Raw genomic sequence first — 17,564 nt, 5'->3', positions numbered from 1 at the left:
ATAATGGCTATCGAGGTATACAGTATCACCTGTATACCTGAATCAATAAATGGATGGATAATTGAGTGGATAAAGAGACAAAAGATCTGAAGATGCTAGATATCCCAAGAGATAGAAATAGGAATGAGGGGTAGAAGTTACAGGGAGAAAAATTTCACTTTGATTAGTGAAATTTCACTTTGAAATTTCAAAACTTCACTTTTGAAATTTTTAATTCGCTATTAGACAAATACTTGGATGATATTTTAAGTACTTGATGAAAGGTTGAAAGAGATGGCCTTTAAGGTCTCTTATGCCCTTTAACTCTACTAATTTGAAGGGGCAGGGAACAACCAAAGTTTGCAAGTGATCTAATTCTGGACCATGCAGTTCGAAGTCTTTTTTTTTCTTTTTTTCTTTTTTTTTTTTTTTCCGGAGCTGGGGACCGAACCCAGGGCCTTGCAGTTGCTAGGCAAGCGCTCTACCACTGAGCTAAATCCCCAACCCAAAATATTGCTGATTCCTCTGTGCATCTTCTTTTTCTTTTTCTTTCTTTCTTTTTTTTTTTTTTTGGTTCTTTTTTTTCAGAGCTGGGGACCGAACCCAGGGCCTTGTGCTTCCTAGGCAAGCGCTCTACCACTGAGCTAAATCCCGAACCCCCACTTTTTTTATTTACTTTATGTATATGAGTACACTGTTGCTCTCTTAACACATACCAGAAGAGGGCATCAGATCCCATTACAGATGGCTGTGAACCACCATGTGGTTGCTGGGATTTGAACTCAGAACCTCTGGAAGAGTGGTCAGTGCCCTTAACCACCGAGCCATCTCTCCAGCTCGAAGTCTTAAAGTAGCAATGATTCTGGTGCAAGATCTTGGGTATAATGCAGAACATGGGCTTTTGTGAAAGACAGACAAGCCTGGGGTACACTCCTACCTACTTCCATTTTTTTTTCTGAGCTGAACCACCCTTTGCCAACTACTCTTTGTTCCTCAGTTTCCCCTCTATAACAGGGAAAGAATCTCTAACATGAAGGTTCTGTGAAAAAAATTAGAGTCGAGCCTAATGGTTGATGCATTCTAAGGGCTTTATATACGTTGGTTTCATGTAACTTTAAAGGAACATAAGGGCTCTATATATGCTGGCTTCGTGTAACTTTATAGGAACATTGTGGGCATGAATGTTCTTCTTATACAAAGTGGGTGCATCTCAGGGAAAATGCTTTCTTTAAGTTTAGTAGTCTTTTAGGTATGACCCAGGCCTAGGACAAAATACAGAGGATTAAAGGCTGGGAGATGACTTAGTGGGTAAAGAGCTTGCCACACAAGTATGAGGATCTAAGTTCAGATTCCTTAAATGCACATAGAGCTGAACGTAGTGATATGCATCTGTAACCCCAGTGCTTCTACTGTAAAATGACAGGTAGAATACCTTAGAAGCTTGAGGGCCAGCTAGCTTAGAACATACAACAGAGAACAAGAGACCCTACTTTAAACAAGGTAGAAGGTGAGGACTGACACCTGAAGTTATCTCTGACTTCCACATATATACAATGTCATGTGCATTCCACATTCATGTTAAGAACATATATGCATAATATATGTGTACATATATATATATATATATACACATATATCAATGCTTATTTTGCAAAGAATAAGGAAGAAAGATAATTGGTGTTCCTTACCTTGATGTTTTCTGCAATGATTTCGGGGTCATTACAAATAGACTCAATAAAGAAGACCTATAAGAGAAAAAGAGAACCTTCCATCAGGGCATTATGTTTCCTGGGAGCTAAACAGGATTACCCATTCTTGATAGCCTGAATCATCCCTAGGGACATTAGTAAAAGCAATGCTTTCACATAATGGTTCTTTCAGAATTCGGACTCCTATGCAGCAGCCTAGCTCTAATTGGATTGCCCCAGACTTCTGCTGACTTTTGGTTCTAACATATGTTTCTCCTGACTCCATCCTTGCCACCTCAGTGTCAGTCTGTCGGTAATCATCTTCCGATATCTAATGTGGCACCTCCCCTGTTCTGTTCTGCTGAATCTAAATCTGAAAGCTAACTGACACGGTGTCCAAATTGGCTGTTCTAAATGCCCTGCTTTGGACTGCTTTGAATTTTGTCTTAGATAAGCATGACTGTGTCACTCTACCTTATAACCATGTTCCTTAGCAAACTGTAGAATCAACGATCGTCGTTCTCTGGTAGTGTTGGTGGCATCAAAAACCTGGAGACATATAATAAGAGAGGCTTACTCTCAGTGTAGCGTTGATACAATCACATTCTTTGTTCACTCTTTTTCTAAGTGGAGGGGGCAGAACTTCAGAGTCTTAAAGAAAAAGAAGGGCTTGGAATTTGATTTTGTCACTTTCAAAAGCACTCATTGAGACCATACTATCTGCTTAGTAATACACTCTATGAATGTGGGGTTTTATTAAAATCATTTTCTAGGTCAAGTAAGAGGCCTCGAAAGACAACTTGCTCTGACAACAACCATGCTTGCTGTTAGAGCAATAGTACAGCTTGCTTTCCAGATTGAGTCCTTTCCTTCCTAAACCCTTAGAAACTCCCAGGAATAGGGAAAATTCCCTATCCTTAGCACCTGAGAAGAGGCTATTGCGTATTTGGTGATCTCTAACCTGAGGGTTTAAGATATTACATTGCTGAGATATATAAGCAAATTTCAATTTAGAAAGAAATGTATTTCACAGCTTCTGTTCTGCACTGTATAGAAGCTCATGGAGTTACATAGACTTTGGGTCTTGTTATCTTGGTATAGTATTTGTATTTGTTTGCAATGATTTTTAATAAAAAAGTTTATAACATTTTGAAAAAAGGAACGAAAGCAATATTTGTACCATAGTCTTAAATTTTTGTACCACTGAATCTTGATGGCAAGTCAATGAAACACAGGACTAAAGGGTATGGATTCTATAATTATATAATCTGGCCCTGCCACAAACATATTTTTTTCCCGGAGCTGGGGACTGAACCCAGGGCCTTGCACTTGCTAGGCAAGTGCTCTACCACTGAGCTAAATCCCCAACCTCTTGCCACATACATATTATACCACCCTGGGAAATAATTTTTTCATGGTAGTTCTTTTGGTATCTAAAATAGAGGATAATAATGTCACATTTCATGGGGTAGTTTGAATTAAATTATTAATATAAACAAAGTACTTAGAATAATATATACCATAACTAAGTACTTAGCACATATTATCTACTTTCCATACAAACAGATAGCCTGAGGGGGAAAATGGAAGATTATTTACCGCAACATGACCTTCCTCGCGGCTGAGATACTTATGGACATCCTTTAGGGCTGCTAGAGCACACTGCCTGAAAAACAGAGAAAGAAGCAGAGAATCCCTATCCTCAGGATCAGTTCCTCTCACTGCAGTTCTCTTACAAAGCATCTCTCTGTTGAACATCTACATAGTTCACCTATCCATCGAACATCTAGAACGGTGCCCTCTGTTCTAATAAAGGGGTCAGAGTTGAAACTGGCTCTGTGTGTATGCTTAGAAGCTGAACATGAGGAGACATGCCCAAGAAAAACTGAACAATGAAATCACCATAGTTTTAGGGATCTAACTGTGTGCTACTGGAGCTAAAGCTGAATTGGTTAATGTACATGGGTAAGGCATAGGGATGGATGTGCTCTTTGAGTTAAAACGAATTCTTGGCATAGGCAATATTTTAAGCACAGGTATAACAGTGATAATGTACTTAGGTTTCAGCAAAATATTTCTTATTGGTTATTGGGTTCTGTAGTGAAGACCCAGATAAGAGGTTCAGAGCCAGGTTGCATCTACAAGTACTTCCAAACACATAGGTAAAAGAGACTTTAAAGCTGAAGTGATGAGACAGAGACTGAAGCTTGGGAAACACTCATCTCAAGTGCGAGGAGAAGATATTCCTATGCTTGCTTACCAGAAATACAGGCCTGGAAAACCTTCTTGAGAGAAAATGGCTATGACTAGAGCAGATGTTGAGTAGGCTGACAGAAAGACTGGGCACAAAGGCGTTCAACTCATGGCCTAGGCTAACTATGAAATGTGACCCAACACAGACTGTAAACTTCCTTTAAAATTTTTGAGAATTTCTGCATTTTTCCCTATTCATAACTTGACTGAGGAATTCTCAAGAACCAATACTGTAGATGGCTATGCTGGGTTGTAATGTCAAAAGTATGGACACCCTGGAAAAGTGGGTTTCTCTATACCACTCTCTTATGATATAAAGACAGGCCCCACTCAGCCAAGGGGCAGTACAGAGTCTTAAATACTGTTACTTACTTCCTGATAAGCTGGGCCTCTGTGTTGTCTGGGCGAAAGAATTCATAGTTCCTGTAACTCACTGCCTCTCGTCGATACTGACCTAAATTAAACACTGAAAACAGAAAACGCTAGTGAAAATGTTGGGAAGGTTGCAGTGGCCAAAAACATGTTTCTGCTGGAAGGAATCTCAGAGGTAGAAGGTATAATTTATAGCTGGAAAATGTATATATAAGATTTCTCGCTCTTATTCCCCTCTTACTTCTCTCTTACTCTTTGTTCTTCGCTGCTCTTACCACCTTCCCCATCTCCCAGCTCAATGTGCCCATCACTGGCCACCTTTCCCCTTTTCTCTCATTAAACCTCTCCACGTGGAAAAAAAATAGATTTCACATTATGGGTACCAGCTAATTTCCTCCCTCATATCAGTCCTGCAAAGTAGGGGTTAACCATTTCACCTTTACCAATGAGCAAAGTAAAGCTCAGAGGTGTAAAATAGCTTTCACAGTTAATAACTGGCAATCAAAATTCAAACCCAGGCCTGCTTGATTCCAAGCCATTTTACTTTATTATAAATTCCAACCCTTTAAATCTCCTATTCAATTGGGAAGATAAAGAAATGAGATGCAGAGAATAAAACAAGTTACCCAAAGTCAAATCCAGAGTGAATTAATAATGTATACAGACTGGGTCTCCTGACTCCTGGCTCCCAATATTATTTTACCATTTAATATCATAAGGAAAAACCTAAATGCAAATTTCTAAACAGCACTTGCCTGTTTGTAATGGGGGGAGAACAGAGAAGGAATGGACAAAGAGGATACTCAGCCAAAGAAACCATGCTTCATAAATCCATTTGTCCAACAAATAATTTTAGGATAGTGTAGGGGTTTGAATAAGAATGGCTCCCATGGGCTCATTTATTTGAAAGCTTAGTCATCAGGGTATAGCACTGGGCACTACTTGAGAAGGATTAGGGGAGGTAGCTTTGTTGTAGGAAGTCTCTCACTGGGGACTGGTTCACTGGGGACTGGTTTTGAGGTTTCAAAACACAAGCCAGACCCGGTGTCTTTATCTTTTCCTGTGGATCAATATGTAGAACACACAGATTATTCTCTAGTACCATGTCTACCCACATGCCGCCATGCTTCCCACCATGATGATAATGAAATAGAACTTTGAAACTATAAACTAGATGTAATGAAATGCCATCCTTTATAAGAGTTGCCTTGGTCTTGGTGTCTCTTCACAGCACTAGAACACTAACTAAAACAAATGCTCACTCTGTAAAGTGAGATAGAACTTCTAGGTCACACAAAGAGGAACCAGATTTTTGTGAGGGGCCCTCAAGCAACTCATAAGTACAAAGTCAGACAACAACCACCTCAGGGAAAAGGAGAGCTCCTGGAGAGTCCTTTAAGTGCTCCATCAGAGACAATATCCAACTATGTTGGAGAGTGAAGGGGAAGGAAAAGGAGGATTCCTTTGGGGTTAACTTAGAATATCTTAAAGAAAGCAGTATTTGAACAAGGCCTTTTAAGGCAGGTGTCTCTTACTGGAGGGTATGAGGGTGAGGGTGGGAGCAAGGACAGTATAGGTAGATGACAAGTAGGTCATCTACCGACACTACTTAAGCATAGGTATAACATCTGTAGAAGGGAAAACATGTTTTGAGAGAAGGGGTTAACCAGGCTCGGGCCTAAAAAGCTAGAATAGGTCAACTGTGGATAGTCTTGAACAGAAGTAAAGGGGCCTGGGCTCAAATCTGCAGCCCATTGGAGACTACAGGTATTACCAGTCTTGTAGTTTGAAGTTCATACTGAAGGCCTATGTGAGTACTAAACTTGAATAGACAGAATAAAAGGGGGAATCAGGACAGAGACCCATCAGCTATTATGCCTTATACTTCTTCATTCAGTAGAAGCTCCCTAGGCTTGTCATTCTGTATTAGAGTGACTCATTCCTGTCTTTGCTTTGTCAAATGTTCCCTTCTTCCCACAGGATCCACCTCAGACATATTCTTATCCATGAAGCTTTGGGTGCCTGTCAGTCAGCAATTCCCTCTGTGAGCACCATCAGCACCCTGTCTGAGAATTTCTAGTCTGGCCTGGGACTTGTTATGTATATATACCATTCAGAGTTAGAACCCTTCAACGACAGGACATGAGTCTTGCCCATTTTTTATTTCTTCCCTAATGCTTGGCATGGGTTTTGGCACACAGATTAATTAGACAAAGTGAAAGAGGGACAAGGAAGGATACACTGGGGGAGGGGATATTTGATGCCCAGTGGAAATCCACAGTAGAGTGCATGTTTAAATCCTAGCACACGAAAAGAAAGTGAAACAGAAGGCTTGATGGAAATGAGGGAGGGGTTACTAGATAGAAGAGAGTACATGTAGTACCCAGAGGGTTGCTTTGCATTGGAGAGCCTTCTAAAGGGAAGATTTGGTCTTAACACTAGTAATTATTTTTGCATATTTTATTTATTTACATTTCAAATGTTATCTCCTTTCCTGATTTCCCCTCTGGAAATCCCCTACCACATCTTACCCCCACCTGCTTCTATGAGAGTGCTCCCCCCACTCCTACCTCACTGCCTTGGGATTTTCCTACACTGGGGCATTGAGCCTTCAAAGGGCTAAGGGCCTTTCCTCCCATTGATGCCTGAAAGGCCATCCTCAGCTACATATATGGCTGGAACCATGGGCCTTCTATGGGCTTGGTGGATTAGTTCCTGGGAGCTCTGGGAGGACCAGTTGATTGATATTGTTGCTCTTCCTATGGGTTGCAAACCTCTTCAAAACTATCAGTCCTTTCTCTAACTGCTCAACTGGGGAACCTGTGCTTAGTCTAGTGGTTGGCTGCAAGCATCCACTTCTGTATTTGTCAGACTCTGACAGAGCCTCTCTGGAGATAGCTGTATCAGGCTCCTGTCAGCATGTACATCTTGGCATCCTCAATAGTGTCTGGGTTTGGTGACTGTATATGGGAAGGATCACCAGGTGGAGCAGTCTTTGGACGGCTTTTCCTTCAGTGTCTGCTCCAATCTTTAACTCCTTATTTCTTCCCTTGAATATTTTGTTTCCCCTTCTAAGAGAGACTGAAATATCCACACTTTGGTCTTCCTTCTTTGTGAGCTTCATGTGGTCTGTGAATTGTATCTTGGGTATTCGGAGCATTTGGGCTAATATCCACTTACTGGTGAGTGCATAACATGTGACTTCTTTTGTGACTGGGTTACCTCACTCAGGATATTTTCCGGTTCCATCCATTTGCCTATGAATTTCATGAAGTCATTAATTTTGATAGCTGAGTAGTACTCCATTGTGTAGATGTACCACATTTTCTGTATTCATTTCTCTTTTGAAGGACATCTGGGTTTTTTTCAGCTTCTGGCTGTTATAAATAAGGCTGCTATGAACCTAGTGGAGCATGTGTCCTTCTTACATGTTGGAGCATCTTTTGAGTACATGCCCAGGAGTGGTATAGCTGGGTCCTCAGGTAATACTAGGTCTAGTTTTCTGAGGAATAGCTGATTGCCAGGGTGGTTGTACCAGCTTGCAATCCTACCAACAATGGAGCAGTGTTCCTCTTTCTCCACATCCTTGCCAGCATCTGGTTATCACCTGAGTTTTAGATCTTAGCCATTCTCACTGGTGTGAGGTGGAATCTCAGGGTTTTTTTCATTTGCATTTCCTTGATGACTAAGGATTTTGATCATTTCTTTAAGTGCTTCTCAGCCATTCAGTATTCTTGAGTTGAGAATTCTTTGTTTAGCTATGTACCCCATTTTTAAAAGGGTTATTTGGCTCTCTGGAGTCTAACTTCTTGAGTTCTTTGTATATATTGGATATTAGCCCTCTATCAGTTGTAGGAATGGTAAAGATCTTTTCCCAATCTGTTGGTTGCCGTTTTGTCCTATTGACAGTGTCCTTTGCCTTACAAAAGCTTTGCAATTTTATCAAGTCCTATTTGTCGATTGTTGATCTTAGAGCATAAACCATTTGTGTTCTGTTCAGGAAATTTTCCCGAGTGCCCATGTGTTAAAGGCTCTGTCCATTTTCTCTTGTATAAATTTGAGTGTATCTGGTTTTATGAGGCAGTCCTTCATCAACTTGGACTTGAGGTTTTAAAAAGGAGATAAGAATGGATCAATTTGCATTCTTCTACATACTGATCACCAGTTGAACCAGCACCATTTAGCTCCTTTGTCAAAGATAGTGACCATAGGTGTGTGGGTTCATTTCTGGGTCTTCAATTCAATTCCATTGATCTACCTACCTATCTCTGTACCAATACCATACGGTTTTTATCACTATTGCTCTGTAATACTGCTTGAGGTCAGGGATAGTGATTTCCCCAGAAGTTCTTTTATTGTTGAGAATAGATTTGCTATCCTGGGTTTTTTGTTATTCCAAATGAATTTACAAATTGCTCTTTCTAACTCTATGAAGAATTTTGTTGGAATTTTGATGGGAATTGCACTGAATCTGTAGATTGCTTTTGACAACATGGGCATTTTGATTATATTAATCCTCCAATCCATGAGCGTGGGAGATCTTTCCATCTTCTGAGATTTTCTTTGATTTTTTTTTTCTTCAGGGACTTGAAGTTCTTGTCATACAGATCTTTCACTTGCTTGGTTAGAGTCACACAAAGGTATGTTTTATTATTTGTGACTATTGTGAAGGATGTCATTTCCCTAATTTCTTTGCCTGTTTATCCTCTGAGTAGAGGAAGGTTACTGATTTGTTTGAGTTAATTTTATACCCTGACACTTTGCTGAAGTTGTTTATCAGGTTAAGTAGTTCTCTGGTGGAATTTTTGGTGTCACTTAAGTACACCATCATATCATCTGCAAATAGTGATATTTTGACTTCTTCCCTTCCAATTTGTATCCCTTTGACCTCCTTTCCTTGTCTGATTGCTCTGGCTAGAACTTCAAGAACTATATTGAATAAGTAGGGAGAGAGTGGGCAGCCTTGTCTAGTCCCTGATTTTAGTGGGATTGCTTCAAGTTTCTCTCCATTTAGTTTGATGTTAGCTACTGGTTTGCTGTATATTGCTTTTACTATGTTTAGATATGGGCCTTGAATTCCTGATCTTTTCAAGACTTTTATCATGAAGAGGTGATGAATTTTGTCAAACGCTTTCTCAGCATCTAATGAAATGATCATGTGGGTTTTTTTCTTTCAGTTTCTTTATATAGTGGATTATGTTGATGGATTTCCATATATTGAACCATCCCTGCATCCCTAGGATGAAGCCTACTTGATCATCATGGATGATCATTTTTTTTTTTAATTTGGCCAACTGATTTTTTTTTTACTTTTTTTTTAATTAACTTGAGTATTTCTTATATACATTTCCAGTGTTATTCCCTTTCCCGGTTTCCGGGCAAACATCCCCCTCCCCCCTCCCCTTCCTTACGGGTATTCCCCTCCCTCCCCTCCCCCCATTGCCGCCCTCCCCCCAACAGTCTAGTTTACTGGGGGTTCAGTCTTAGCAGGACCCAGGGCTTCCCCTTCCACTGGTGCTCTTACTAGGATATTCATTGCTACCTATGAGGTTAGAGTCCAAGGTCAGTCCATGTATAGTCTTTAGGTAGTGGCTTAGTCCCTGGAAGCTCTGGTTGCTTGGTATTGTTGTACATATGGGGTCTCGAGCCCCTTCAAGCTCTTCCAGTTCTTTCTCTGATTCCTTCAACGGGGGTCCTATTCTCAGTTCAGTGGTTTGCTGCTGGCATTCGCCTCTGTATTTGCTGTATTCTGGCTGTGTCTCTCAGGAGCGATCTACAATGGATGATCATTTTGATGTGTTCCTCAATTCAGTTTGTGAGAATTTTTTAGAGTATTTTGCCGTCAATTTTCATAAGGGAAATTGGTCTGAAGTTCTCTTTCTTTGTAGGGTCTTTGTGTAGTTTAGTTGTAAGCATAATTGTGGTTTCATAGAAGGGATTGGGTACTGCTCCTTCTGTGGAATAGTTTTGATAGTACTGGTATGAGGTCTTCTTTGAAGGTCTAATAGCATTCTGTACTAAACCCATCTGGCCCTGGGCATTTTTTGGTTGGAAGACTTTTAATAACTGCTTCTATTTCTTTGGGAGTTATGGAACTGTTTAGATGGTTTATCTGATCTTGATTTAACTTTGAAACCTGGTATCTGTGTAGAAAATTGTCCATTTCATACAGATTTTCTAGTTTTGTTGAATGTAGGCTTTTGTAGTAGGATCTGATGAGTTTTTTTTAATTTCTTCAGTTTCTGTTTTATCTCCATTTTCACTTCTCATTTTGTTAATGTGGATACTGTCTCTGTGCCCTCTTGTTAGTCTGGCTAGGGGTTTATTTGTCTTGTTCATTTTCTCAAAGAACCAGCTCCTGGTTTGCTTTGTATAGTTCTATTTGTTTCTACTTGGATGATTTCAGTCCTGAGTTTGATTATTTCCTGCCTTCTACTCCTCTTGGGTGTATTTGCTTCTTTTTTGTTCTACAGCTTTTAGGTGTGCAGTCAAGCTGCTAGTGTATGCTCTCTCCAGTTTCCTTTTGGAGGCACTCACAGCTGTGAGTTTTCCTCTTAGCACTGCTTTCATTGTGTCCCATAAGTTTGTGTATGTTGTGCCTTCATTTTCATTAAATTCTATAAAGTCTTTAATTTCTTTATTTCTTCCTTGATCAAGTTATCATTAAGTAGAGCATTGCTCAGCTTCCTTGTATATGTGGGCTTTCTGTTGTTTTTGTTGTTACTGAAAACCAGCATTTGTCTGTGGTGATCTGATAGGATGCATGAGATTATTTCGATCTTCCTGTATCTGTTGAAGCCTGTTTTGTGACTGATTATATGGTCAGTTTTTGAGAAGGTACCATGAGGTGCTGAGAAGAAGGTGTATTCCTATGGTATCCTCTGCCCCTGAGATTCTCTCTTCTATGTCTTGTGTTCTGTTAGTGATGCTTGCATCTATTACTCCTGATCTCTTTCCTATGTTTTCTATCTCTAGGGTTGTCTCCCTTTGTGACTCTTTATTGTTTCTATTTTCATTTTTAGATCCTGGGTGGTTTTTTTCAGTTCCTTCACCTGTTTGGTTGTGTTTTCCTATAATTCTTTAAGGGATTTTTGTGTTTCCTCTTTAAAAGCTTCTACCTGTTTATGTGTTGTCCTGTATTTTTTTAAGTGAATTATTTACGTCCTTCTTAAAGTCCTCTATCATCTTCAGGAGATGTGATTTTAAATCCAAATCTTGCTTTTTCAGTATGTTGAGCTATCTAGCACTTGCTGTAGTGTGAAAACTGGGTTCAGATGATGCCAAGTATCCTTGGTTACTGTTGCTTTAGGTTCTTGCTCTTACCTCTTGCCATCTGGTTATCTCTGGTGTTATCTGGTCTTACTTTCTCTGACTGGAGCCTGCCCCTCCTGTGAGCCTGTGCTCTTATGTGTTTCAGCACTCCTGGGAGACCAGCTGTGCCAGTGTTAACTCTAGGGCGCAGATGGAGACCAAAAGGCAATACTACTAGTTTTTCTATGCCTAAAACCCAGCCTGGTATTAGGTGGAGAATATTTTTCATGAAATGTATGATTTATAAGTCCATCATGATAGTTGTAGCGTAGTTGTAGACATGGTTTTAATCCTAGAAAGTAGGGTATACAGCATTTTCAGGATTGAAAGTTTTAGCCTTCCACTTTTCCCAATTTTCAGTTAGTGGCCTGTCATGGAGGCATATGGCAATGATTTCTGAGACGTACCTTTAGTTGGTGTTCCTATCCAGTTGAGATAGCGTGTGAGCTTCGTAGAGATGTAGGTCTTGCCTCGAGCTGGTAAACCCACCATGATCACCATCGTGGGAGAATTAGTGAACTGTGGTATGGAGGCTGGAAGACAAAGAGATCCTCAAAATCTTATCTCCATCCTGAGAAGCTCTTCTGCCATTAGCTTGGAGATATAGGGTTGGAAACCATATTGCTTCCCTCATTATGAGTGGGAGGGCAAAGCTTTGTGAAATGGGCGTCACAACTTTCCTTAGGCTCATCAGAAAATTGAGGTTGTGGTACAGAGAGCTAACTTAAACTTGGAAAAAAAACCAGGCATCTGAAGAGGAAAATAGGACCCAGGCATTTCTTAGTTGATACAGAAACTCATGAACAGCACACTAACTCATAAGAAAGCCAGATAAAAATGACTAATGAATTGCTAAGGCTGGTTGTGGGCCAATAGGAACCTTAGAAGGACTGTAGACACAGACAATTTTACATATTTATTAATCTTCCTCCAGATGGTGACAGAGAAGATTGGGAAAAATCCTGAGAAAAGTATTGCATAGAATTCTGGCTTGGGGAGGAGGACAGAACAATATCCAATGTTCAAATTATACCCAGAAAGTTTTCTCCATGTTCCTGTGAGGAAAGCCTTACTATTAACAGATAGGCAATAAACTGTAGCTTGAAACCACTGGTGGTAACTTCTTACACCTGGCAGCTAATCCCTCTCAATCTAACCCATTTATCCTGGAACTCGGGCCAGATCAATTTACCTTCTCTCACCTGGGAGGGAAAAACATTTCAATCTGTAGAAGGAAGGGAAACAGAAGTTCAGGGCACTGATGAAAATTCTCTGAAGTGGGAAGAAATACAGAAAATGCGCTTACTCGGCAGGAACATGGAAATGTGCTAGGGCTACTCATTACATTTGGAGGCCAAGGACACTTATGATGGTCACACCTCCGATACTCAAAGTAAGACTGAGACTTGCTAACATACAACAACTTAGTTCCCCATTCCCCATGCCAAAGTAAAGAGCTTCACATATGTAGCAGAGGATGGCCTTATCTGGCATCACTGGGAGGAGAGGTCCGCGGTCTTGTGGAGGTTTGATGATCCAGCATAGGGGCACGCCAGAGCAGTGAGGCAGGAGTAGGTGGGTGGAGGAGCACCCTCTTAGAGGCAAAGGGGAGGGGGGATGGGATAGAAGGTTTGTAGAGGGGATACGGAGAATGGGGATATCATTTAAAATGTAAATGAATAAATTGATTAATAAAAGAAAATACAACAAAAGAAAAGAATATGGAAGGGGTGAAGGAATGACGCAGGAGTTAAGAGCAATTGCTGTTCTTGCAGAAGACCCAGGTTTGGTTCCTAGCATCATGTGTCAGCTCACGACTACCTGTGATTCCAGTCTCACAGAATCCATGGCCTCTGCTGACCTTCACGTGCACACATACATGCAACAAAGTACTTAGACCCATACAATTTTTAAAGAAATCTTTTTTAAAAAAAAGATAAAATAGCAGTGAAATGTATCTTTAAGAGATACAAGAAAGATGGCACACACCTTTAATCCCATCACTCAGGAGGCAGAAGCAGTCAGATCTCTGAGTTTGAGGCCAACTTGGTCTACAGGGCAAGTTCCATGACACTCAAGAGTTACACAGAGAAACCCTGTCTCAAAAATCTAGAGGCAGGGAGTGGACGGTTTACAGGGAGCATCACAAAGAATAAGAATCAAGGACAAACAAAAAGGCTGAAGAGAGAGAAACTATCAGAAACAGACTTAGCTGAATGCTAAAGCTGGAATTATGAGACTAAAGATTTAAGCTAGCTATGAGGATTCTGTTAAATGCTTTATTTGAAAACGTAGTACACAGGATGAGACAGCTATCTACCACTCCTTTTACTAAAAGCATAATTTCTGACAGCCATCTAAATATCTGTGCTTATATCCACAGTTAAGTACAGTTCTCTCCCTTCAGAAAGGAAACTTCTTTTTGCAAATATGGAGACCATTACAGAAAACCATAACCAATCAAAATGCAGAGTTATGGAGCCAAATGAATACACCTACAAAATAACTCTTTTACCTGAGGCTCAGGAAACACTGAGGGAAAAGTAAGAGCCGTAGGATCAGGGAGTTTGCAGTGAGGCTGTGTCTCCTAGGAATGTCAGGAGCTCCACCCAGGATGCCTCACCAACATGACTGAATAAACCTGAGCTGAACAAAGATTACGCCAATAAACATGCCTAAGAACACAGTTAATGACTATAAGGCCTCAATCCTACACAAAGAACTACATACAGGCACCTAAGGAATGCTGAGAGCAAGGGCAATATAGTCTGCTCAAATGAAGAGTACATCAATTACATATGAGTAAAATTATACAGACTGAGAAGGTTGCATTGAGAAACACACACACACACACACACACACACACACACACACACAAGAAGAGGCAATGAGTTTAAAGGAGAGTAGGAGTGGTATATGGGAGGATTCAAAGGTAGGAGAAGAAGGAAGAAATTATGTAACTATAATATCAAAAGTAAAAGGAAATTACAAAACTATGGGACCATAATAAGGAGTAGAATAATGTATAGGCAGGTTACTGTGTCTTCATTAGAGCCCATCAACCACACCACAGGAGGCCCTGAGTACTGCACATGGTTGAAGCACAAGTAAAAGTCCTTGAAACAGCCTTCAGGCATTCCGTACAGAGGGAATGAATAAACCCCCTTTTAAAATCCATGAAGACACAAACAGTGGAAGGAAATGAATAAAACCCTTCAAAATATGAAAGTGGAAATTTAATAAATTAAGAAAATCCAAACTGAGGGAATCCTGTAGATGTAAATGTTGGATATTCAAACTGGAACCATACAGGCAAGGTTCACCAACAGAATATAACAGATGGAAGTGAGAATCTAAGGCATTGAAGACCTGACAGAAGAAATAAATACATGGGTCAAAAATGTTATATCTTAAATTATCCTGGCACAAAACATCCAGGAAATCTGAGACACTATTAAAAGACCAAATCTAAGAATAGTAGGGATAGAAGAAGGAGAAGAAACTCAACTCAAGGTCACGAAAAATATTTTCAACAAAATCATAGACCTAAAGAAGCAGATGACTATCAAGGTACAAGAAGCATACAGAACACCAAATAGACTGGGTCAGAAAAGAAAGTCCCCATGCCATATAATAATCAAAACATTAAAAGTACAAAGAAATAATATTAAAAGCTGTAAGGAAAAAAGTCCAAGTAACATATAAAGGCAGACCTACTAGAATAACTCCCAAACTGTCAATAGGGATGCTAAAAGCCAAAGGGCCTAGACAGACATGGTATAGACTCTAAAAGACTAAAGTTGCCATTCCATACTATTATGCCCAACAAAACCTTCAATCACCACAAAAGGAGAAAATAAGACATTTCATGAAAAACAAATTTAAGCAATATCTATCTCACTTCTAGTCCTACAGAAGAGGCTAGAAGTTAAACTCCATCAAAAAAAAAGTAACCACATATAAGAAAAAACAAAGGGAATAAAAAATAACCCAGACCTGGGCTGGAGAGATGGCTCAGTGGTTAAGAGTACTGACTGCTCTTCCAGAGGTCCTGAGTTCAATTCCCAGCAAGCACATGGTGGCTCACAACCATCTGTAATGAGATCTGATGCCCTCTTCTGGTGTGCATGAAGACAGCTACAGTGTACTCATATAAATGCATTAAATAAATAAAAATAAAATACTCGATAAAATACTTGCAAACTGCTTGATTTTATTCCTAGTACTCAGGAGACAGAGGCAGGTGGATCTGTGAGTTTGCGTCTAGCCTGGTCTATAAGAGCGAGTTCCAGGACAGACAGACAGACAGAACTACACATAGAAAGCCTGTCTCAAAACTCCCAAATATCACAGGGTATTGCCAAAGCTATTGGTTACTCTCTATAACCTGACATGACATACTTATGTCATTGAACATTGACAACTAGCAGCTTCACCCCTGCTGACGAGCTTTCATGGTATTAGGCGGTACTTTGCCATGATCAGAGGAGGAAAGTAATTATCAGTTATTACCCAACTTCAAATCTGCGACCTGTAACAGAGACTTGTCTGCAAGATATATCGCCACAATTGTTGCACAAACATTATTGGAATAGCAAACCACTTTTTGATTTGATTTAAGGCCCACTCCATTACATGGACTATATGACATTACTAAAGTATCCAAGAACCTAAGACTAGATAGGCCATAGGCCTAGTGGAAAACCTAATACTATTATTTTACTAAAGGTGCATAGCCCTAAAATAAGTCCAAATGATATACTGCTATGCCCATGGAGCAGATCATCACTTAGTCCTAATAAGAGAAGCTTCACTTTGCAGTAGATGGAAATTAACACAGACTCACAAGTAGATCATATACGGAGAGTGAGAAACTTTGGGACACTTAGTTCTAAATGGAATATCTTCATTAAACCTCTACCCTCAAGCCTCATATGTGCACATGCTTTTTTGGTTTTGTTTGTTTCTGTCTCATTAGTTTTCTTTTTCATTTGTCTGTTTATATTTTGGGTGTTTGTTGTTATTGGTTTTTCCTGGCTTTTTTTGAGACAGACCATGAAGTTGGGAGTGCAGGTAATTGGGGGGGGGGATATGATCAACATATATTGCATGAAATATTTTTAAAGTAAAACTAAATATTAAAGATTGGAAGCTGGAGCAATACCGTATCAATAGTTAAGGATGCTAGATGCTCTTGTATGCAGCAAGGTTCAGTTCTCAGCACCTACCTGGCAGTTCAGCCTTTGTAACTCCAGGTCCAGGGGATCTAGCATCCTCTGGGCTCTGCAGGCAGTGCACGCACATAGTCTTTAGTTTTTGCCTGTTTGCAATGTCTGTGCACTACAGTGTATGACTTCATGTCCGGTGCTTTTAGAGGCCAGAGTAGGTGTTAGATCCTCAGCTTGGACTCACAATGGTGAGCTGCAGAGTGGGCTCTGGACTTCTGAACCTTGAGACTCTGGAAGAGCAGTCAGTGATCTTAACCACTGAGACATTTCTCTAGCCCCCTTTTAAATTAACTAATTAAGTAATTATTTTGTTTTATTGGGATAGGTTTTTCTATGTGACCCTTGCTGTCCTGGAATTTTCTCTGAAGACCAGGTTGACCTTTAACTCGGAGATCTGCTTGCCTCTGCCTCCAGGCAACACAGGAAATGTACACACACTACATATATGCAAGCAAAATACTCATAAACATGAATAAAAATAAATTTAAAACATTTTAAAATAGGTTAAACACTTTTACTCTTTTATTCTAGTTTTTGGAAGTGTAATATAGGGTTAGGAATATAATTCGGTAGTAGAGCCTAGTAGCTTCAAAGTCCATGTTTAATTGTATATATTGCAAAATAAATGTTAAAATAAAAATATGTAGTAATTATGATATATACTCCTCTTACAGTGTAACACTACATTAGAACTTATCCATACCTAAAAATAATTCCCATAAAGCAACCTTAA

General features: G+C 39.9%; 1 protein-coding gene across 9 annotated transcripts in view; it reads right to left on the bottom strand.

Annotated features, from left to right (window-relative positions):
* Pfkfb1 (6-phosphofructo-2-kinase/fructose-2,6-biphosphatase 1) overlaps positions 1-17,564 on the bottom strand; it is a 53,654-nt gene that overhangs the window by 20,319 nt on the left and 15,771 nt on the right. For 7 of the 9 annotated variants that reach the window (XM_008773124.4, XM_008773123.3, NM_001271063.1 and 4 more), the window contains 5 exons: positions 12,011-12,136; positions 4,293-4,386; positions 3,267-3,333; positions 2,142-2,216; positions 1,668-1,724 (listed from right to left, as the gene is read on the bottom strand). In XM_008773124.4, coding sequence (XP_008771346.1) covers positions 1,668-1,724; positions 2,142-2,216; positions 3,267-3,333; positions 4,293-4,386; positions 12,011-12,136 — 419 coding nt within the window. The remainder of the gene's footprint in view (positions 1-1,667; positions 1,725-2,141; positions 2,217-3,266; positions 3,334-4,292; positions 4,387-12,010; positions 12,137-17,564) is intronic. The other 2 variants (NM_001271064.1, XM_006256790.5) reach the window with 1 other exon arrangement.

This window comes from Rattus norvegicus, chromosome X (genome assembly GCF_036323735.1).
Source record: "Rattus norvegicus strain BN/NHsdMcwi chromosome X, GRCr8, whole genome shotgun sequence".
NCBI lineage: Eukaryota > Metazoa > Chordata > Mammalia > Rodentia > Muridae > Rattus > Rattus norvegicus.
Note: the sequence above shows the minus strand (reverse complement) of the source record. Positions and strands in the feature narration are given on the sequence as shown.